Source organism: Cyprinus carpio, chromosome B13 (assembly GCF_018340385.1).
Source record: "Cyprinus carpio isolate SPL01 chromosome B13, ASM1834038v1, whole genome shotgun sequence".
Taxonomy (NCBI): domain Eukaryota; kingdom Metazoa; phylum Chordata; class Actinopteri; order Cypriniformes; family Cyprinidae; genus Cyprinus; species Cyprinus carpio.
The window spans coordinates 1,995,908-2,021,249 of NC_056609.1; the positions used below are offsets into that span (position 1 = coordinate 1,995,908).

The 25,342-nt window shown below is 37.7% G+C and overlaps 1 protein-coding gene across 2 annotated transcripts; it reads right to left on the bottom strand.

Annotated features, from left to right (window-relative positions):
* Nucleotides 1–638: 638 nt before the first annotated feature.
* Nucleotides 639–25,206, bottom strand: LOC122133992 (vesicle transport protein SFT2A-like). 2 transcript variants are annotated; one of them, XM_042736236.1, is made up of 9 exons: nt 25,018–25,191; nt 24,564–24,580; nt 23,966–24,052; nt 22,044–22,129; nt 17,152–17,233; nt 16,123–16,158; nt 15,967–16,025; nt 10,660–10,689; nt 639–1,111 (listed from the first exon to the last, which is right to left on the bottom strand). In XM_042736236.1, the coding sequence occupies exons 3-9, from the start codon at nt 24,050–24,052 to the stop codon at nt 1,072–1,074; spliced, it is 420 nt and encodes a 139-aa protein (XP_042592170.1). In that variant the 5' UTR covers nt 24,564–24,580; nt 25,018–25,191; the 3' UTR covers nt 639–1,071. The 2 variants fall into 2 exon arrangements, with proteins under 2 accessions (XP_042592170.1, XP_018935664.1); XM_019080119.2 differs by lacking the exon at nt 24,564–24,580 and having other exon boundaries at nt 25,018–25,206.
* Nucleotides 25,207–25,342: the final 136 nt, after the last annotated feature.

The following is a 25,342-nucleotide window of genomic DNA, read 5'->3' on the forward strand; positions in this document are numbered from 1 at the left end:
CAGTCAAATCACTTTCATCTTAATCAAACGAACCAAGACAAAAACTGATGGTTTGCAACCTGATGTGAAATGGCCTACATATTCTCACTTTGTGTTTTTTGGAGTGTGAAATCTAAAGCATCTTCTCAGCCATAGGCTGGAGGATCTATCGACAGTTATACCCACAATCTCACCAAGGTAATTACTGACACGTGATCAGCATTGTGCATAGAAGTGTGCTGTGGAGGAGGGATGCTCAAGAAAACAGAGCACTCCCACAGTTGTCATGGAAACCGCATCTGTGGAACCAGAGTCTCCTTGCTTAGGCAGTCTAAAAACAGACCAGCCGCTCCAGGTTATTAGGTCATGTGAAGAACACGTGAGGCTCGGAGGTAAGGAACAAACCTGTACAATGGTATAGGTTTATTAAACAGAAACATACTGTAGATGAAGCACAAAAAAAGCGCGGGTTATACGGATGGAATACCATCAGCTGATCTCCAGAGACTCGGTGTGTGGTGAGACAGCTGTCTGAGTTGCCCTGGGCTCAAACAACCAACATTATTATTCTGAACACATCTGTCAGAAGATTATAACATTTGACACGTTAACTCTCTGTTAAGCAGACAAATAACATCACAAACCAATGAAAGAACACATTTTGAGTATTGCATTTATTCATTTGTTGTGTGGTATCATACGAAAAGGTAGAACAGCATTGGTAGAAATGCAACAAAAGTGAGCAGTAGTAATTGAGTTCATTCATAAACATCACATGTAATAACAAGGCACTTTTTTTTACTGGCAGTATATCATCTTTTAAGCATTTATCCGCAACACACAAAATAAAAATAACAAAAAAGTCTTAGAAAGATGAAAAAAAAAGGCTCGTAATAAATGCAAATATTACATATTCACCCTTAATATTACACAATGTTCATTTAAAATTATTACATTAAGACAAAAGAACAAATGTTTTAAGGTCACAGAGGACAGTGTGGTTTGGAGATGAAAGAGAAAAACAATATATATATATTTTTTTTAAACATATTTACTCTGCAGGTCTGGTCGTCAGATGAAATACTGGATAGTTTAGCTCAAACAGGAGGTGAAACACTTAATAACAGCATCCCTGTGAAAACAAAAAAGACATTTATGCATACAGCTGTTGGCTCGATAAAGAGCATTACGTATGGATGGGGGGCTCACGAGCAAAATCCAGAGAAACAGATGGATAATGAAAATACTGATTATGAAAACGATACTTAATCCCAAATAAACTCATAGCTGCATGTTAATGCGCTTTATTAACTTAACATTCAATTTAATTCCTTGTCCTGAGGAGAAAAAAACAGCTTGTTTTGAACTATTTTTTTTCTTTGTTGCAGTAGGGCGGAGCCCTTGCATATTTTATTGTGTTTTGGCGGGAATCCATCGCATGACCAACCCCCTATTGGGCTTATGGAGTGAGGGTTATAGATTTTGATGACTGTAATGCACTTCTTGGGGCATTACAGTCATCAAAAGATAATTTTAGTAAAAGATCATTTGGTAACACTTACAATAATGTTCCATTTGTTCATATTTATCAATTGCATTAGTTAAGATAATTAAAAATAGTTTTAAAGCATTTATTATTCTTAATTTCAACCTTTATAAATATTCAAATCAAAAGTTGTGTCGGTTCATATTATTTAATGGATTTTAGCTAACATGAACTAACAATTAACAGTTGTACTTTTATTAACTAATGTTAACAATGATTATTAAATACTGTAACAAAAGTATTGCTTGTTGTAGTAACACTTTATTATAAGGTGTCCTTGTTACACGTTACATGTAGTTACTATAATATTAACAATAAATTACGCATAATTACATGCAAGTAACACTAAGCAAAACCTTAACCATATAGTAAGTAAATATAGTTAATTAATATTACTCAGTACCTAAAGGTATAATTACACTGTAACAAGGACACCTTAAAATAAAGTTGATCCTTGTTGTTAGTAAATGTAAGTTAATGTATTAACTAACATCAACTATTGGGGCCTTATTGTAAAGTGTTAAAGATAATATTATTAAAGTGCTTCTGTCATGTTTCTAGGCACGTTTCTTTGATGTTTTATGTATCAGATTTAAACTTCTGTTACAAGAACAGTAAGCAATTTCTGTAAAATGATTCAATTAAAAATACAGACCATATAACATATACATACAAGCATATATATATATATATATATGATCATATATCATATTTATAGTATTTACAATAATGGCTTTTTGGTCGAAAATGATGGTACTGTCTTATTAGGAAACAAGAGGAAATGCATAATAAATACTGAGATTAAATTATTAGGCTGAAAAATATTTTTAGCGACGTCGCCCAGTCCTGATATGGAGCTAAAAGATGAGGTAACCATCACGGTCTCCAAGGCAACAGCAGAACAAGGTCACGGTGCCTTCCTCGCCTCAGCCTCCACCCTTTTTCCTCTCTCCTCCGCCTCTGCCTCTGTCACCCTCTCTAAATGTGTTGCTATGCAGACTTTGTCATGCTCAAAATTCACAGGAAGTGGAGGAGGCGTGAAAGCAGTCAAGGTTAAAAGAAAGAGCAGAGAATCAGAGAGAACGACAGAATAAGGAGAGAGACTGACGAACGTCTGCAGATCTGTTACTCCCTCCCGCACTGCACGCACCCACACAGCAGCACGATCAGGAGACTGTTTAGTGTTTAGCCTTAAAAGCTCTGCACATACAGCACATAAATAAATGATGATTAACTCCCCCTGCTTTCTGATGAAATATCGGAGCAACGGAAGCCCTGGCTCTCCAGCACAGCGAGCGGATTTCCTTCCAAAAAAAAAAAAAAAAAAGCTGATTAAGCCGGAACTTAATGACCAGAGAGCAAAAAAACATTTTGGGCTAATACAAAAACAGGGACATTAAGGGATTGTTTTTAGCATATTATTCCCATAAATATAAATATGTTATGTTGTTACACATAAGGACTATACAGAGAAGGAGGGGTAGATATAAAAACTTTTCAGCCTAATATTTTCAGTGTCAATATTTCGCTCTCAAATGGTGAAAAAAAGTGGAAACGTTTTGTTTACAGTCAGCGAGACATTTCACACAAACAAGGATTATTATATCCTTAACTGAAACAAAAAAAATGCTATTACTTGAAATAAAACAAATATTAACACTTATTAAAAATTATTATGAATTAACAAATAAAAATGTAAAAGTTTAACTTATTTGAATTTTATTTAAGTTTAAGTTGAAGTACTCAAATAACTAAAAACTAATAAAACAAAAATAAAAAAATAGAAGCTGTTGCTGTGAACCTACATCATGCGTTCAAAAGATCTCTCCATGCAAGTGAATCCATCAGAGAGATAGCAGGAACATTAGGTGTGGCCAAATCAACAGTTTGGTACATTCTGGCAAAAAAGGACTCACTGTTGATCTTAACGGTGTTTCACTGTCAAAGTTTACAATCAAAAGAAGACTTCACAAAGCAAATACAGAGGGTTCACCACAAGGTGCAAACAAGGCCTGATTAGACTGATCTAGATTAGACCTGATCAGACCACTTCTAGAAAAGCATTCTTTGGACGGCTGAAATTAAGTTCAACCTGTACCACAATGACAGGAAGAAAAAAGTAAGGAGAAGGCTTTGAACAACTCATGATTCAAAGCATACAACATCAACTGTGAAACATGTTGGAGCAATGTGATGGCATGAGCATGCATGGCTTCCAGTGACACTGGGTTACTGGTGTTTATTGATGACGTGACAGAAGACAGAAGACAAAAGCAGTCGGAAGAATTCTGAAGTGTACAGGGATATACTCTCTGCCCAGTTTCAGTCAAAGGCAGCAAAGTTGATTGGATGGCGCTTCATAGTACAAATGGACGATGACCCAAAACATACAGCAAAAGCAACCCAGGAGTTTTTGAAAGTAATAAAGGGGAATATTCTGCAATGGCTAAGTCATTTTCCTGATCCCAACCCGATTGAGCATGCATTTCACTTGCTGAAGACAAAACTAAAGGTAGAAAGACCCAAAAGCAAACAATAACTGAATTCAGCTGCAGTAAAGGTCTGGCAAAGCATCACAAACGAGGAAACACAGTCTTTGGTGATGTCCATGAATTCAAGACTTAAGGCAGTCATTGCCTGCAAAGGATTCTCAACAAAATATTAAAAATGAACATTTTATGTATGATTACATTTCTTACATATATACTTCAAATATATATGGACCTGACTGTATACATGACAGCAGCCAGTGCTCCACACAGATATTGTCTCAGGTAACGTATATAACCATGGTTCCCTGAGAAGGAAACGAGACACTTTGTCCTCCAGGGGTTGCTATGGGGAACACATTCAGCATGACCGGTGTCTGAAGCATGCATCTAAAAATGACAATAACACTGGCCGGCAACAGCCTGTGATGTTATCACCTGGCGTGACCACATTATAAAAGGGTGCCGGGAGAACACGTCATCCGCTTCTTCATCTGAAGCTTACATCCGAAGCATGGCAAGGGAACTAGAGGACAGAGTGTCTCGTTTCCTTCTCAGGGAACCATGGTTACATACGCAACCTGAGACGTTCCCTTCAGAGGGAACTTCAAACTGCTTCTTGATGGCCTGACCGTCTATGGAGTGTTGAGCTCCTCAACGCCTCAGCGAGAGGAGCTCTAGCTCAGAGAATAGTATGATGGTTAAGGAAAGACTCAAATCTCAGGAGACCCCTCAGAGTGAGAAATGAGTAGTACACCCTGGCCAGAGGATAGGGAGCATGTCACAAAGCATGTACTCAGAAGAGTACTATCCCGTGAGAAGGACCCACAGGTCCTGAGATTGCAGTGTTATACTGGGGACCTGATGCTGGGAGGGTTCCGCAGAAGCCCAGGCTGCGTGTCCAAGCTGAAGATGAGGGCTATCACTAGCCTGGATCCAGTACCAATGAGTGAAACCATCACTGTAATCGGTAAACTGTAGGAGTTCCTGACTTAGCAGGGGTTCAAACCTAAAAGTCAGAAAACAGAACAGGTCCGAGTAGCGCTGCATGAAAAGGCTAGTATTACAAGAACTAGCAGTAGAGTAGATGAAATGGATCGTACTCACCAACCATGGCTCCCGCGCATGACTCAGTCTCATGGATATAGGCTGGAGGTGAAGTCAGAAGAGCACTGGGGTCCGGACCATCAGTAGGTACTTCTATGAGACATAGAGACTAACCAAAACATCATAGGCCCAGCATAAGAGACTGCAATGCAAGCGCAGGAGGCTCCTACCTAACCTCAGTCAGGAGGGAAGCTTTTTAGGGGAATTAAGGGTTTGAAGATGAGAGCAGATGTAATACTCTCAGAGGGAGGTGAGTAGATGGCTCAGGTTTTACTCTGGTCCAGATGAAAGCATTGAGAACACCTAGTCTGGATCACCTCCCTCAAATCTTGCCTGACACCCTTAGTCCCACGCGCCTTTTGAGCCCTACCCGCCTGCGGGGGAGTCACAAGTTGCAACACTAGTCTTCTGAGGCCGCCTTTGATCCTTAGATCAGGATGGGCCAGGACCCCTTTGTTGTTCGGGTTCAGATCTGGACTTTCATGGAATGAAGGATTTAAAGGCAGCCAACGCATCTTGGCCTCCTTAAACTTCTCGACCACCGTCTCGACAGAAGTGTCGAAAAGCTCAGAAGTGGAAACCGGCGCATCAAGAAGAAAGCCTCGAAATCTCTTTCGACCCGATAACTGCCAGATTCACCCACAGACGTCTCTCTGTTACTACCATGGCGACCATGGATCTGCCAATAGCAGTGGCTGCTTAGTGGCATGGATTGCAAGATCTGTGGTGCATTGTCTTATCAGGGGAAAGACAATGACCTTTATCCAGGTCTTTAAGCAGATCAGTCCGATAAGCCTGAAGCACCACCATGGTGTGCAACGAGGCTGCAGCCTGATGTATCCAGATGTATCCTGAAGGGGTTTGGACAGCAGGGAGGGAGCCTTAGGGAGATATCAGGCCAGCGTCTCTTCAACAGGGGACATCTTCTCATAACCATTCTCATGCATCCCCTCAATGTTGGCATAACTAATATGTTGAAATCTATGGATGCAAGACGAGAATGGATTTTTTTCCAGGCCTTCTCGATTTCCACATGAAGATCGGGAAGAAATGGAAAGCTCACCTGAGCTGGAGGGCTATGGCTAGAAAGGAAACACTCGTCAAGGCGTCACTTCCTTGGCCCGTTTCCACGGCAAGTCAAGCCTCAATGTGGCACGATTCCATAACCTCATGCAGTTTATCATATGTGAGGCAGGAGCAGGAGGATTGGGAGGATTCTCGACTTCTTTGTCCTCATCTGGCATCTCCTGCTCATCCTGGCTTTGAGCCAGCAGAGCACTAGCCACTGGATCAGACCATGTAAGAGAAATAGCATCGTCGTCCAGAAGCTCACTCTCATCCGTGATTGATGAGCATGAAAGGAAAAGACCACAAGCTCATTTTCCTCCGTGCCTCAGCAACAGAGGGTCCTGAACCACGGAGAGCCGATGGCTGTCCCTCTTACCTCGAAAAGAGAGGCGAACGAGAGCGAAGCTTTTTCATACAAAAAAAGGTTGCAGTGCGTGCAAACTGCCCTTCTCGAGGACATTGCGTGCGTGCTCTTCACCCAAACAAAAGATGCAAAGATTGTGTGTAATCAGGTGTCAAATGACGAGGACATGGCTCCACACACTTAAACGTCTTACCACTTCTCGCCATGGTAAAGAAGAGAAACTGTTCTTACCGGAAATGCACGCTTCAAATAAAACAATCCTGAAGATGAAGAAGATGATGACGTGTACTCCTGGCACCCTTTTATACTACGGTCGCTGTGTGTCATTCCAGAAAGACTGGATGATCAGATCAGATCTCTGTGTGGAGCACTGGCTGTTGTCAGACTCCTTGTGCAAACAAAAATCTCAATGGATTATTAAAATTAATGGCAAAAATTAATGTTTGGAAATTTAAACTGATATTTCCTACTGACACTACAGTAAGAGATAGAAATAACTGACTTAAAACCATTTTTAGCTGGTAAAAATACTAGTGTTCTAAAAATTGTAGCTGAAAAAAAAAACTGATGTTAATTATTTGTTCATTTCAAAACTGTACATGAAAATGATTCGAAGCTATAATGTGTACTGTGATACACACACACACACACAAAAAATATTTAGAAGATTGATGTGATCCAAACTTTCATCATAGACCAGATAAATAATTCATGAAACTCTTTTTTTTTTTTTTTTTTCACAGAACAAACTCAAACAGAATTCAAACAAGATGTGGGTGAACTGTTTAAAGAGCAGGTCATATTGTATATTAAAGTGTCCTAATATTGTGTTGGAGTTGTGTTGAGGTTTAAATACATCTAAAGACAGAAAACACTGTAATTTTCTCAGAATATACATTTAACATTAGAGTCATTTGCCAATGATTTCTAAACGATTGGTTCCAAGCACGTTTGGAGCAAACCCCTCCCTTCTATAAGCTTACTCTGCTCTGATTGGTCAGCTGGCCAAGCCTGTTGTGATTGACACAGAGAGGAGTCCTTGAGCCAGTTAGCGAGTGCTACCGCTGACAAAGCACCTTTACATAAAACAATAATATAGTGCTCCAATCCGTTCTTGTAATAAAAACATAAAATACAAAAACACTTATGCAAGCGAATTGTGCCCACAGCTAAAGTTTAGATGCTAAATTGTAAACACTGTAAATCAGTAAGACAGTAATACCGTGCTTTACCTGGAAACCTAAAGCTGCACTAGGTATACATCACATATTGGCACAAAAACTAGATATGTTGAGCACTCAATTGTGGAAGTGTTTGTGGGCAGGTTAGACTCATAATACCCGTAACAGGCAAAAAATATCTTTATTCAACATGCACTTTTTTGATTAACAACTTTGCAGATTGTTTTCATTTAAAGATAGCTACATTATAAACTGCAAAAGAGATATTTTTCAAAAACCTATATGACCTGCTTTTTAAATCACTATGTGTATTAAATCATACTCGACAGACAAAGAACAGTGAATCTAATTTAATGACGTGGTCTTTAAGAATCCTAATGGCCAAATAAAAAGCGCATTGAAATCATCACGATATTAGATTGCGGATATGCAGCATGCTCATGAAAAAACATGTGCACAGCCCAATGTTCAAAACAGAGATCAGTGGGATAAACAGCTCATGACGTGGAGCCTGCTCATGCTAATCCAGCAAAAACAATGAAAAGAGCCCTAACCCATGATTCCCAGTCACCCATCAACAGCATTACTGAGCTTGTCAAAGGGTGCAGCTATTTCTAGGAAAACGATCATCAGTAAAACAATGGTGAGAGGGGCATCTATAGATAAACCATCTTCAGATAAATGGAAAGATGAGTCAAGGGTTTTGTCTTCAAATGAAACTAAAGCAGCAGGTGGAATACAGAGGGAATCACTGAGGAGGAATTGTTTTCTGAAGCAGGTAAGGCTTAAGGCTGGGGGGGATGGGGCATCCTTGCTGTCAGAATCCATCAGAAACATGCACCGGCACCTCTGGCAGGAAAGGAGGGGGTTGTCTGGTTCAGCAAGAGATGCTATATGTTATAAAGATTATTTTCTATTTAGAAATCCAATGATGCTCGACATTCCAGTCAAAGCCCCTTTTACTTTACTTTGTGTGTTGCAAGTTGTTTACGATGCATTTTGTTTAGTTTATAGAGCGTTACCACAGGCTATATTTTACATTAATGTGTTGCACCATCCCTTTTTATGATTTTCACTTGCAATTTTCTACACCACATTATTCTTCATGTTACTTTTTGTTGTAATTTACTAACTCTCATGGCATTCAATTGAACAATCAATGTCCATGCCCTTTTTTTTTTTTTGATAATCAGACCAAAATTCATTATACACTGATAACCTTCCTCTCCACTGAAGTTGCACTATTGTCCAAATACATAATATTGGACAGAGTTGTTTCTCCCGCCCCTCCTCCTCAGACTCGACCCTCACGCGGGTTGCCATATTGAGGACATAAGCCCCATTCACACCAAGGACGATAACTATAAAGATAACGATAAATATATAGCTCTGAAAATCGTTCTCAATATTAAAGAATAGCAGAGTCCACACTACAACTATAACGATAAAGGCACAGAGAAACAATATAACGATACAAACACTGACATCCAATCAGAATCCATCCTGCTCTCACAAGCTCGAGAATTTAAAGCAGCAGACGAGCATGTGCTGACAATAAACATACGATATTGTTCGCTTGTGTAGACACTAATATTGTTATCTTTATAGTTATCGTTCTTGGTGTGAACAGGGCTTTAAACAGTATGGCATGCCATAGAAGTTTATTTTTAGGGTAGAACCTGCAATCTGTGACCCAGTTCGTTTGCTGTATTCCATGGCTACAATACGCTGTGTTTTCCACCATCTGCCATTCCAGGGTGTTGAAATACTATTTGGTAAATTGGCAGTGGGTGGAGTCAAAATAAAAACAGATATTCCAACACGGAAAACAAGTTTTTAAGTAGAATAACTGGCTGTAGCATTGTTTTCTGGAAAAAAACAAGCATGTGAACTTCGCATGTTTTCTAAATATCCACAAACATATTATGGGATTTTTATTCTTTAGTACAGTCTAAAGTCATACATTCTTTAATCAGTCTCAGTATACTCTCTCAAAAAAAAAAAAAAAAAAAAAAAAAAAAAAAGCTGTCACTGTTGCGGTACCTTTTCAAAAGGTACACCTTTGTGCCTAATGTTTTCATATTGGTACTGTAAAGGTACATATTAGTACCTAAAAGCTATTTAAAGTATACCTTTTGAAAGGTACCACCCCAGTGAAAGCTTTTTTCCTGAGAGTGTAGGTTGCCACAATAAGCCCAAACAAAGAAACAGATATGGATAATCAAAATACCTTTTAAACGTCTTTATTAAGGTATCAGATAAAGAACATTACTGAGCTCATGATTGCAGTGGAAAAACAAGCAGCTGTCTGCATGGCACCGGGAGAGCGGTGCTCCAGCAGGGGATTAGTGCCATATGGTGAAGGCCAACAGCCGCAAGGCCATGAGTAAATAACAACATGTTTTCATTCAGAGAATTCAGTTCCCCATGTGTACACAACCCAATCCCACCCAACAAACATGAACTGAGAGAGACGGTGTCACTATGACACACTGCCATTTAGAGACAAACTTCTAGCTTCCACCGAAGTTAACTGGTATTTAAACTGGTGAACTAAAATTTTAACTTAGGTGTCGCACATGACAGATAGAGGCCATACAACCTAGGCCACACCATCAGACTTAACTAGCTGCAGGATTACAATAACAGTGTAAATACTGTTTCTGTTAAACTTTTTTTTTTACCTGTAGAACTTTTACAGTTGCCAGGCAACATTGCACACCTCAATGTGCTATAATCTTTGGAATGAACGGCCTCTCATTGCCTTATTTTACAACATCGACATGGCTTATTAAATCATATTTCAGTGATATTTCATTATCTAAATAATAATAAAATGCACAAAATCTTACTAAAGATTTTAAATAAAATGTTTGCAAAATCAAATCAATTTTGAAGAAAACATGTGAGGAGGTGTTTACTTACCGTGCAAATGGAATGTAGGAGATGCTGTACCTAAAAACACACAAACACACAGTGTTAATACCTAATGTCCCATCAAAAGCTTAGCAGATTCAAAACCAAAACAATCTGAAAATAAAGGAGTAAATCCATAAGTACGTCATAGATGCCAGTTACAGCTTGCTTTTAAAGTAATGAAATGACGTAACAGTAGATGTGCTTTCCCTGTGAGTTCAAGTGTTCAGGCTTTAATGCTCACCAATGCTATGCAATGCAATGAGTTTAAAAAATAATAATAAAAAAATGAACACTCAGGGTCTTCAGTGTTCTTTGATGAATAGAAAGATTATAGAATAAAAAGAAATATTATGTATTTTAGTAATATTTTGTAACATATAACAAATAAATGCCTTTCCTGTCACTTTTGATCAATTTAATGCATCCTTGCCAAATAAAAACATTGATTTACATTTAATTTAATTTCTATATAAATAAATACAATTTATGCATTTATATATATACAAAATTATATAAATAAACTTAAGACACAGACACACACACAGATTAGATAGACAGACAGACAGACAGATAGATAGAACCTACAACAATACAAAGTATAAAGAATATACAGCCTAAAATATGTCAGAATATAAGCCCCATGTTCAGCTGATTAAACAACTAATTAGGGATTTCGTTACACACAACTGACTTCAAATGAAATGCGAATGCACTGACAGCTTCTCAGAAATGTCTAGCATCAAGGAATCCTCCCTACAGATTTCCCAGTATCCTCTTCATACATGCGGTAAAAGCGGTTGCCAGAGTGACTGCTGTCAGAGGCAGGCTGGCGGTGGTCTGTGTCACAGTGTGAAGGAAGAGAATGTCCTCACAGTGAAACTGACGGCAATTACACGGCCAATAAAATCTGGCCCATTGACGTGTGAAAAACTGGGCAGCCAGGAGCACTCAAATGGCCATCCTCACCCTCTCTATCTCTCTCTCTCTCTCACACACACAGACACACACAGTGTTTGCTCTCTCTTCCTCTGACTATCTATCATACCAGAAATGCTGTGTAAAATATAACATAACCTTCAAAGCTTAAGGCCTATTGAAACTTTTCTTAAACATTCAGACATAGCTTTGCAAAGCAACATCCAAAGTTTGTTTTGAATAACTTTTCTAGTTCTAACAGAGAGAAACAATGTGTGTGGAATGCATATAAAGTAAAGCAATTTAGATTTAATGTAGCAAATAAAAATTTAAAAAACATTCCTCTCTAGTAGAGTTTGTTTCAAAGTAGTGAAGCGGTGAGCCTCGTCCACCTGGTTCTGCACCTGTGAAGGGTTCAGGACACGCTTAGAGGATCAGATTATTTCCACTGCCCAGTTCCACTTAGCTGCTTTAGTGGCATGGGAATACTGCCCATCTGCCGGTCTCTCTCTACCTATCATTCTTGGGCAGTGAGCAGCCTTTAACAGCTCCCTCGTGTAAGTCAAAGCATGAACAAACTAGCAGTAAAAAAAAAAAAGATCTGTTGAAATGGATGTGGTTGCTAGGGTAGTTTTTCTATTATAGTCTCTAGATATGGCCCTCCTTCAGTATAGGTCTACGATTCTTTTTTTCACCTGCTTTAACATCCAGCAGATGAAAATTGTTTGACTGCTTAGAACAGAAATAGCACAAGCCACACAATTTAAGGTATCATTTAATTTCTTGGTGAAAACAGCCCTGAATGTCAGCAGAGACTAGGGTTGGGCGATGTCTACCAAATCTACAGTGAAACATCATGGTGGATGATGACAACGGGAGGCGGGGCGGGGTAAGGGGTGTGCCCGAGGCATGAAACAAATAACGCTCTACGGAGCCACTAAAAGGTTAGCCGCTTGCTATCGGTAGCCCGTTGCATTACAGTACATTACAGTTCACTTACCACATACACAGAGTAAGGAGAAATGTCTGACAGGACGATGGGGAATGATTTGCAGATCCTGAGCACCAATGACAAACATTTCATCTTATCAAATGTGTGGTAAGTACTGCCGCTCCACAGTATAGAGTCCTTGTGGACTATAATAGTTTTTAGTCTATTGTAATGGTCTCCTCACCGGCCTTCCCAAGAAGACCATTAGACAGCTGCAGCTCAACCAGAACACTGCTGCCATTTCTGACTAGAACCAGAAAATCTGAGCAGATCACACCAGTCCTCAGGTCCTTACACTGGCTTCCAGTTACATTTAGGATTGATTTTAAAGTACTTTTACTTGTTTATAAATCACTCAATGACCTAGGACCAAAATATATTGCAGATATGTTCACTGAATATAAACCTAACAGACCACTCACATCATTAAGATCGATTCAGTTAGAAATACCAAGGGTTCACACAAAACTAGGGGAGTCCGCCTTTAGTTACTATGCCACATTTAAATCTAGACATAAAACTCATCTGTTTAGCTGTGCATTTATTGAATGAGCAATGTGCGATGTCCAAACAGATTGCACTGTATTTTATATAAAATCATTTTCTATTTTTAACTGTTTTAAATTCATTTTAAATAATTCAATTTTTAAATAATTTCCAAAGTTTTAAAATTGCTTGTTTTATTTTTGTTATTATTTTTCTTCATGATTATTTTACTTTATTTTATGTAAAGCAATTTGAATTACCATTGTGTACGAAATGTGCTATATAAATAAACTTACCTTGCCTTGCCTTGTGATCGTGAATCAAGGTAAAATGAGAACGCGCAATCGAAAGCGTTTTAATAAGTGGCTCCCTGATGCCCGCAATTTATATACAGTCACCTATACTTACCCAACAATATAATTGCGAGAAAAAGTATTGACATATTTTTTTTTATTCTCCCATCTCGTGGGCTATTTATTTCCTTTAGAGATTCCGAAGTACACTTAATTTCCTTTCCTAACACGGATCTGGGATGCAGTGGAATTCGGGGGGTGTGGGGGAATCACAATGTCAGCTTAACATCGTCTATCGGCCCAACCCTAGCAGAGACCATGTCAACTAGATGTGCCACAGAGACAAATCCCCTCTGAAGACCACGTAATCTAGAAGGCTATCAGGACAAGACCATGGGAACCAGATAGTCCTCTGCACAATCTGACTTTAAGGCAGCCTGGAATTAAACTTCTGGTTTCCTCTGGCCAGAGGTTAACGACACGCTATTTCCCTGTTTAATACTATACAGCTGCTCTGGCACAATCTGCATTGTAAAAAGCAGTATATAAATAATGGGGACTTGACTTGCCAAAGTTTAATAGCATTTTGGGTTTGTTCAAATCCCTAAACCTAAAGGTATGGTCACATTTTCTGCTATTTCGCAAATTTTTGCAAGCAAAATACACTAATTTTAATAGCATCAACGTGATTGGGAATTTCGCATAAGGACAAAAGATTTTTACAGTCAACAGGTTCAAGTTGTTCACATGGATTCACCGCAATGACCTACAGAAAGCTGACTGGTTTGGCTTTTGTGCGAACTGTGCTTCATACATTGCTACACTGCTGACAATAAAAAGCTTTTCTTCTTTTTCTGCAAAATAATTGCAAAATGCTTGAATTTTTTCTTGATCGAATGTCTTTATTCTTAAAGGGGTCCTATTATGCTCTTTTACAAGGCCTTGATTTTGTTTTGGGGGTGTACTAGAACAGGCTCTCATACTAGGTTGTTCGAAAAACATATATTTTTCACATATTTTACATTATTACAACACCTCTCTCCCCAGTCTGGCATGAACGGCTGGAATAATTGCTGTATCAAATGAAGGCCTGCCTTCTGAAACACGAAATGCGCTGTGATTGGTTAGCTGGGCCAGTCTGTGCTGTGATTGGTTAGCTGGGCCAGTTTGTGTTTGTGATTGGTTAGCTGGGCCAGTGTGTGTTTGTGATTGGTTAGCTGGGCCAGTGTGTGTTTGTGATTGGTTAGCTGGGCCAGTGTGTGTTTGTGATTGGTTAGCTGGGCCAGTGTGTGTTTGTGATTGGCAGCACTCAACGCCTGGTCGGGAAATGTCATGCTCCTTACCATAGCCGCCTGCTGTGAGTTTCAGTGTAAATATTGTGTCAAAATCAAATCAATTTGAGCACGATTTAAACCTGGATGATTGTAACCACTCTAAGCTTGTCTGCCTTGGTAAAGCTAGCGTGTCTCTGACACAGTGATAACACTCATTGACTTCTCTAGTGCAGCTCAACCAGGTCTCGTCCCATTCGTCGATATCTGTGATTTCACAAATCCTGGAAAATAAGCGTTGTAGTCCAAACGAGTTGTTCTTTGTGATTTTTGAAAAGTGATTTCTGTTAAATAAAATATCTCGTTTTGAAATGGACTTTAGGCTTTGTAACTTTGGAGATTTTTTTATGCTCAAACAGCAACATTACAGACTAACTAAAGTTGAAAAATTGGAAAAGCATAATAGCACCCCTTTAATGATCAACATCTTCCATCAGATACACCTACAATATTCTACCTACAGTATATAATCACTCCTCTCATTAGTCACATCACTCATTCCAATCATGCGCCTATTTTTTGCCCACTTTCTCACCTTGCCAAGGACTCAACCACCTGCCTCTAAACCTGCAGCCAGACATTGATGACAAATTGCACGCATGGTTTAATTAACAGGTAATCAGCCCACACTAGTAGATGCTCTTGCAACAGCGTTCCAGGGAAGAGCAGAACAAGCTGCTAATTTGTTTTAGGTACCCTGGGCACAGCACTACAGAATGTGCTCAGGTCTTTAGCTGCTAGCATGATTTAGCATTTGGCCTAGTAGTTAAATTCCAGGATAAGCTTCATGAAACACTCATACAGATACACAAAACACTAATATGGTATCAAAAGTACAATTAAATGTTATCTTTAGATGAAAGGTCAGCAGGCTAGGCTAAACTAAATGAAACGTGTGATTTGTACAGAATCAATTATAACTAAAACAATTATATTTAAATGTATTAATGCATAAGCTGACTTTTGAAAGAACATAAATAAATAAAAAGAATCAGAGAATCTGTAATTATAGGCGAGATTTCATTTTAATTTGAGACTTTGCAAGCTGGTTTATTTTGAAAAACAGAACCTTTTCTAGTAACTTTCAATTACACTAACAGTACAAAAAATACATTAAAATCTTTTAGAAACCAACTTTAACATGTAATCTATTAACATAAACTATAAAACTGAAGTCTGAGTAAGATAAACATTTTAACAAAGAGATCAAAAAGATCTTTTTTTTAATCTGAAACAAATCTTATAAATATATATGCATATATATATTTTTTAAGATGATCGACAGTCTATCACTTACCATGTCATAGCCAAAAATTGCAAAATGCAGAAGATGATTGCCAGACCCTTTTTGCCCCACTGCAAGGCAACAAAGAGAAATAAAATATGAATAATATACATTCAAGTGAACAGTCAACCAAATATCAGAAATAAACCGGTTATGAAGAAAGCTTACCCAAAACACTGCACATAATGTCAACACAAGGAATAGCTGGGGGAAAGCACACACAGGTTAAGAAACCGTGATCAACTAACCATGGCATAGAAAAAGACTTTTCCTATATGTTTATGCTTGTATATATGTTGAAACAATGAATCTATTAACAGCTGATGAGATAAACAATCTGGGATTACTCCAGACAATGAGATATTAGTGAGTCAAACACTATTCTCTTTATAGTTGGCAGTAATCCAGAGTAATTAAATAACTCTAGAGCTAGGCATTACATATTTTGAAACTTGAATGAGAACTGCAATCATAAACAACATCATAAGAAGGGGCTCATCATACTTCCATCATACTTCTGCATAGAAATATGTAGCAATCATTTGATAATCTGATTACAACAAGCTTCCTACTGCATTGTGCTGGAGCAAGTGTGAACAGATTCAGACCAAAAACAGATTATATGGGAAAGTGTCACACAGAGCCACTGTGATTTTTTTTCTGGATTACAACAGCAGTCCTTTGAATCTCTTAATTCCCTTTAAGAGCCTCCGGATTTGTGACTGTAAAAGGCTGAAGCATTCCTTCTTCCCTGCTGGCCTGCATGTGGATATCTGTAATGTCCCAGGCAAACTGTTGCCTACTGTATGTAGCTAAGCTAGTTTCATCGTCTCGTATCACTCAACGGTGTCTTTCTTGCATTATTTTAACTCTATAATATACATATGTTCTCTATTCTGTATCAGTATTCTGTTTGTTTACTTGATGTCAAAATATGCTGAGATATTCACACATATGTATAATAGACAAAAACATCTTATAAAATGTTTTGTTTGAAAAGCATGCTTGTGCATTATTTTCTTAAATACACTTTGACATTTTGTTATCTAATATAATGACAAGGTAAAAAGAACATCTAATAAGGAGAATATCTAATAAGAATGAGTCAGCTACGAGGTTAAATCTGCCTTCCCAAAATGTCTTTTCTCATTAGCTCTCCAGTGCTGACGCAGTGTGGCGGGCCAGAGGCTTTCTTACCAGCATCATAATAGTGGCTATGAGCCTAGTGGGCTCGAACATTCGCTTCAGCTGTTTGAATGGGCCCATCAGGAAACAGGTGCTGTGAAGAACAGAGACACAGAATGAGATCAGTTCACAAGGCACATGTATCCATCACTCATAGTAAACACAAAAGGTGCTCATTAGGTGCATTAATCAGTCATTAAGCAGTCATTAATCACTTAGGAAAAGAATACGTTGATGATACTTTCATGCATTTTCTCCAAACTTGTTTCTATACAGATGTCAACTGTAAGTAAAATGCTACAATACTATAAAGTACGCAAAAAATAATAATATGCACAGTTGTATGCAGTGTTACATGTAACCCGAAAACATTCCATGATATTTATTTAATAGAAAAACTATTAACATGAGAAATAATTATATTTAATAATTTAATCATAACTTATTTACTTTGAATTTGGTTTTTGAATAGTAATCTAATCACTGAAATAGAGTTCAGACCGACTGACTAAAATGAACTAAACAGAAGCTATTTAAAAAAATCTGTTAATGGAGGATCATCTGATGTCTAGGAAACTAAACAGCTAATTAAAAACACATTAAAATTATCACAAGCAAAATCATCACAGATTTATCATGAATATTACCAAGCTCTTGGTAGTAGCTACAAATTTTAAATCTCCTGACTTCACGAAAGCAAAACCATATTGATTTCCACTTGAGTGACAGGAAGACACCAAAGGCATCAATTAGCATAATTCCTAAATCTATATAGCTTTTTTTTATTATTAATTTATGCTGTGAGACATCAGCAAAATCAGTTAGTATCACAATGACGCAGACGGACTCCAGACTCAGTGAGAGTAGATGGTTTGTGCTCAGGTCCCAGGGGGCTGAACCCATCTCCCCTGCATTACTCAAGCAACCTTAACCAAGACACTCATTAGATCACAGAAACACTAATGCATGAGCCAGCCATGATGTCATCCTCTCTCCTACGAGAGCAGGCATCGAGGGCGGCCATAATCTGACATTTTCAAATGGCGTCTACAGAAGAAAAAAGGGCTAGCTCACTTGCTTGTCCTCTACCGTATGAGTTACTTTAAGCTAAATGCCAAAAACAGACCAAGACATGACCGATCTGAATTCACAAGTCAAGAATATGCTCAGATCATTTTTCAAAAGAAAAAAGAAATTATATTGTTCAAGAAAATGAAACCTATTTTAGGATTTTTGTGAGATCATAAAAAAAAAAAAAAAAAAATCTGTTCCCAATACAAAAGACCAAAAACAACTCAAACATCATTCTCATTACTATATTGCAAAAAAGAAAATGCTATATTGTACAATAATCAACCGGTCTTCTAAATGTAAATGCAGAGTTGTAAATAAACAGCATGACGTGCATCATCTCTTCAGTCTGGGTCACGGCCTTTAAATGAGGCTTCCTGATGCTAGTACCTGCTAATATGTCATGCCAGTAGGTTTCCAAACCGCTACCATGCCCAGAACCAATGTTGTGTATTTAAAGCAGGTAACCCAGACAGCATGACCCTTCACTCTAAAGACTTCACCTCTGTAGCTCTGTCAGGACAAGTCTGTGATTAAGGACAGAGTCTGGTTACTGATCAAACCTGCTCGGATCTTTACTGAAGTGGCCGAATGGCTCAGTTTAATGATTTCTCACAAGGTTGAGTTCTTCAAAGTAAAAATCTATCTCCGAATATGCAGAGATGCAGTCTGGCAGAATTCTTCTGGGTCACTTTTCCATCTCACTGCCCTGGTTACTAACTTGGTCTCTTCCTGGTTCCTGCATCACGAATGGAAATAAGTGACTGCAATGTCATGCTTTTCTGGACTTTTAGCTACATTGCACTTCATTTACAACCAGAATATGTCAGGTAGTAAGTATTTCATCCCAAAATCAAAGGGGTAAAAATAATTGTTATATATAAGATTTTTTTTTTTAATTATTATTCATGACATTAAAGGGGTCATATGATGTTGCTAAAAAGAACATTATTTTGCGTATTTGGTGTAATGCAATGTGTTTATGCGGTTTAAGGTTCAAAAAACACATTTTCCAAATACTGTACATTATTGTTTCTCCTCTATACCCTGCCTTTCTGAAATGCATTGTTTTTTTTACAAAGCTCATCGTTCTGAAAAGCGAGGTGTGCTCTTATTGGCCAGCTATCCAGTGCTTTGTGATTGGCCGAATGCTTCAAGTGTGTGATGGAAATGTTATGCCCCTTGCCATACTGTGATGTGCGTCCCGGTCAGAACACCGGCACCACAAGACAAAACCAATACAATCCATTACAAACGAGCCATTTGTTGCATTCAAATAGGGACATAATTACAGATTATAATGACTTATTCTGTGTTTTTACCCATTGTGTTGCATCACGCCGTGTAAACATAAAACCATGTCTGCATTTGTGATCGGAGAAATGTCAAACAACAAGCTCTACTCTACACCAGCGGTTCTCGATTCCAGTCCTCACACCCATATTTCACACGTCTCTCTTTGTTAACACACCTGATTCAGATAATCAGCTAGTCAGAAGTGAGCTCCGTGCATGAACTGTGTTCCCAATGACATGGTCCCTACACAGTGTTCATTGCTCTCTACTCCCTGAGCAGGGGAAATCTGTTGAAGTTCACTTCACTTCGGAACATTCATTCACGGATTTGCACTGCGCAACGTCTTCTCACACGGACAAGTGTGACATCATATACCTCTGTAAATAAATACAATTTAAATTGACGTCTCGCACACTTCAACGCACTTTGAATGGAACATATACTTTCGCTTCGAACTGGAATCATAGCGGAATATTCTGTGATGTCCACTTCGCAGGGCACTTACGTTCGAATAGAACAAATGTCTGAAGCCATAAGAGAAACATACAAAATGTGCAGAGCAGGGAGGCACGAGGACTGGAATGAGAACCGCTGCTCTACACTGCTCAAAACTCATGTTTAAATCATCAGTGGCAAATTCTTTAAATATGTAAACATACTTACAGACTGTGAGTCAGAACAGTCGGCACTGTAGTCTACTCTCCCAGGTTCAGGAAACAGTCCTCATAAAATGTGCTGCACACGTCTGTATATTTGGGTTGAACTGTTCTGGAACAGTGTTGTAAATACAACTTAACCACTGATTTCTAGTTGTGTCATCTTTTGGAAGGCCAAACAAAGTAGAAACAGCATCTCCATGACATGGTGCCGGCAGCAACAGCGAGAATCAAAGGTTACGCCTTCTTTCTTTGTGTGAACATTTGGATGGCATTATGCAAATCTTCCCACATAGTGATGTAGACATGCAGGGGTGTGTTTAAACGAGGTGTTTTAGGAGGGAATGGTTGACTCTTAACTTTTATAAAGAATATCTCTTTGGATTTGAGACTTTAGTCTTTGCAACTTTAAAGATCTTCTTTATTCACCAAGAGCTTGTAACACTCCAAAGAGAAAAGAAAAACTTGAAATCGCATCATATGACCCCTTTAAAACTGCTGACAGCGGCCATGGTGTGAACTATCATGACCAGCAGGAATCATCTGGCCTTGATGAACTTTGGCTATTGTTCATTCTCAAACTATAACTAAGGGTCAGGGCTCATCACACAAGAAGACCTGGTTTCTTCTTTCTTAGTGCTTTATATCTTTCCTGTTGGTAATAATAAAAATTACCAATACCTGTCACTAAACACTGACAAATGAATCATCAACTAATTCAAAACTAGACTGTGCAAAGACAATTCAATTGTCCATTTAAAATATTGTACTGATTACTGAGACCATTCAGCCTGCTGGTGATTTCAGAGAACCAGACAGACCCGTTTCAGACTTCGAGAACAGAACATCTTGCCACATGGCAACCCAACAACACTGTAAGAGGAAGAGAACAAACTTCTAAGCCCTACTTAAAAGACAATGCATGTCTATGGGAGCCAGAGAACATTTGTGAAGGGAAGTTACAAGACTTTGACAACTTGAAAAAGAGTGTTATATTGCCATCCTCTGAGCTGGTGCATTGACAAAGCACAAAGTTATGAAACCACACCAAATGCATGGTTTTAGAGGACTAATCCTGCCAGCCTCTTCATGCATTCATGCCTTCAGCTGACATGTAACAAAGACATGAACAAATTCCTGACGTTCAGGTCAATATCAAGGACAATTGTATTGGGTGAGTGGCAGTTGATGATTTGGTCTTCTGCTCACAGAATATGGAAACATAAACAACAAAATTTGAATGCACTGTCAAATGTCAAATATACAACAACGCCCAAATGTCAATGTCAAATTTCCTTATATAGTGCTTTTCACAATACATACTGTTTCAAAGCAGTGTTATAGAAAATCATGATGTTAATGTTTAAAATATTTTAATATTTTCTTGCCGTACAGTTGCATTTCTAAGTGTAGAGCTGGGCTCTAATATAATTTACAAAATTTTGTGGATGTGGATGTATGCATGTATAGAGCATTTACATACTGTGACAACTTTAACTAAAGAGCTGGGTGATAATATAGTTGTATTTTTTGCAATGGAAAAAAAAAACAGTCAGCTGACATTTGCTACATTTTATATATATAATATATATATATATATATATATATATATATTTATATATATATATATATATATATATATATGTAGCAAACGTCTGCTGACTGTTGTTGTTTTTTGCATCGAAAAAAATGTTTTACTGTATGTATGCAGGAAAAATGAGGATAACAGGTTTCTAGATGTAGCAATGTTATCAATAGGGGTTGGCCAGTTTGAGATTAAATGTTGTAGTCACTGATAAATGTATATTAAATACACTGAATGAACATTTAAGAGACTGTTCCATTGCATGCATGTCCAACACCCAGCATAATTACACTTACCTTGAAATTGCTGCAATATTTCCAAGGGTGTAGAATACAGCAAACAAATTAACACCAGCTTTGGGCAAGAAGAGGAGTGCAGTTCCCTGTTTCAGAAGATGTAATACGGCTTGTTAGTAAATTTTAAAACATTTCTCTGAAACAACCTGTCTGTGCTAAAAGAAACTCATTTCGATTAATCCACTATCAAATTCAGAGTTTGTACAAGAACAAATTAACCAGTCCTGCCACCTAGTGGTATTACAAAGCTTTTTGCGCTGCATAAAATATACAGTGTTCCCAAATTGTGTTTGGAACATAATCACATTTTAAACTGTATGAATGTTGCTGCATGCGATAACAAAAATATCACATTCATAAAGTGGTATGCTAAATGAAGCTAGAGCTTGTATTACAACTAACTGGATTAACCATGTTTGCATGCAGTGACCAGTCCAGAAATTGGTGTCAATGTGATTTTTAGTGGATTTCTGATTCACACAGATGTTATAGTTTTTAAAAACTCCTCCCTGGTATCATGTACAGCAGTTTGCATGCATAGTTTATGGTTGCTGATGTATGTGTTATCAGTAATGTCTTGTCACACCAACTGAAAGCAATTTGCAGGGGAAAGAAGAACAGGGTGGTGTCATTAGGCACCCAATTCACCCATTTGTTATCATGGGTTCACATGTGTTGCACTGCAAAAAGCAATGGGGTTTTGTTTTGCTATCAATTACCTATTCATGAGAGAAACGCAAAAAAATCGAACCTGTTATTCAAATTTCTTAAATAACATTTACTATCATATATATATATATATATATATATATATATATATATATATATATATATATATATATATATATATATATATATATATATATATATATATACACAGACACACACACACACATATACATATATATATATATATATATATATATATATATATATATATATATATATATATATATAATATATATATATACACACATATATTTTTTTTTTTTTTAAACTTTGCATATTCATGCACATCCGTTGCATGGTAAGCGCTTATGTGACATGCAATAATCAATGGTGCTTGGTAGCATTTTATAATTTTTAAATTAACTCAAGTATGAATGAAATTTTAGGGGAAGATAAGCCTATTAGTCTAAATAATAACATCATGAGGGTGAGAAAATGAAATTAATTTTTGGGTGAACCAAACACGTCATGAACATTGAGAGGGGACCTCTTTTTTTAAGGGGTTTATCTTTATATTTAAAATATTAAAATGGCAGTGGTGTTTTTATTTTAAAGGAATTAAATAAATCAATGATTTAAATGGATTTAGAGGAATAAATAGAAAGAAGAGAAAAAACTGTAAAAGAACAAAACTACGATTTTTTTGTAATCAATTTAACCCTCTGCAAATACTATTTTTATTTTAAAATGTGTACCCATTCAATCTTATTTGTATGAATAATAAAAATTGAAAAATCCTCCTTGTCTCATCAAGTTCAATTGAAAGACAGTAATCACTTAAATGACAGCCTATTGTTTAATTCAACACTGTGAAATTTTCATCTTACCCCGCACTCGTTCTCTGTTAAAAAACAAATAGAGGGGCTAGAATTTGCACAGTGTCTGTGAGCAGTAAAGCCCGCCTTCTCGATTTGATTGACCACCTCAATCATTTTGACATTATTGACGAGTGCAAAAATTTTTTTATATCCTGTCAAATATCAAATATTGGAGGAAACGTTTTGGTCATTTCTTATAATTGAGGGGTACTTGTCTCCCTCTGTGTCTATGGTAGTTACCTGGGGTTAACTATTCCTTAAAGAGTAACATAACAACAAATGACTAAGTGTCTTAGAAATCAACTAGTCCAGTGTGGCTGCAAATTGTTGGACAGATAAAACCTTAATGGGAAATAATGAGGAACGTTAACTCACAAGTATTGAGCACAGGACCCCTCCAGCGAAACAAATGACAAACCACTTCACCCGTGTGCCGAAACTGAGTGTTGTGCCATCCATCATCTACAGAGAAGATTCACAAGATGTCACATGGTTCATAATGCCCCACAAATAAAGACCAAGAGTTCATGCTTTTAGCTTGCTTATGACTGTATCTGATTCATTAAAATGTCTCTGATTTATATATGCACAGACCCACAGGAAGAACAAGACAGGAAGAAAATGCACAGTTGTTCTTGCTTTTCCCTATAAAACTTCACATGACGACCATGCATGCATCACATCATAAACTGTTAAGATTAACAGAATTTGTTGGTACTTTAGAGAGGAATAAATGTGTATATAACTAAACGAAACACATCACAGCAGCACTGTAGAGCTCACGGTATGATGAATCGTAAAGGGATCAAATAAAATGTGATATCTCATAATATTAACCCTACTGTATGTGAAACATTTAGTGTTATTTTAAATGGAAAAACAAGTAAGGTCTGCAAGCGTGTTTCAAGCCCAGTTTCAGATTTTTCAGATTGGCTTGCAGAAACGAAACAACATCTGGAGGTCATGACCTTACCTCACATGATCCTTCCCCTCAGGAAGCATGTAAAATCAGCAATGTTAACAAATATCATTATCACATAGCAATTATTTGCAAGCAAACAGAAGACAGACTATATCAGGTGCAAAATAGAGCAACACTAATCTAACTAAAAAGTACCATGGTAATACTATGGTTTTTGATATGGCACTATCATGTTGTTGTTAATATGTATTCAACATTAACACTGTCGTGATGGTAATAATTTACTAGCATAGTATTCTTTGAAGGACACTGGAGTACCATGCTGTATAAATATGCCACTCTTCTATTACCATCTGCTGCCTCTACTGTATCATAGCACTTTTTGTAAAAACTAAAAGTAAGTTAAAATATCACCAGTGTGAATGTACAGTAGTACATAAACTCTACAGGGCCTATCAATTACAGACTGAGGCACACTGCAAATAAACACACGTTCTCCTTATACCTGAGATGTAAGTCCCACTTCTTCATTCTCCTCTCCTCCACTTAATACACGACGCAACTTGTCCATTGTTGCTCGTCAGGTGAAACAGCGCTCAGTTGATATTATTTAACACTTCCTCGAAGTTCAGCATTGACACAATTCAGACGTTACTTTTCCCCACCCGTGTTCTGATAAGCCCCGCCCTTCATCTTACCGACGAACGCAATGGTTGGGCGTACTAAAATGAGTGACCCCTAAACTGACCAATCATAGACAGCTTTTAAAACTCGATAGCCAATCCTGCCGTAGGAGGCGGGCATTGCGAAAATGTAGCCCTGTGTCCCAA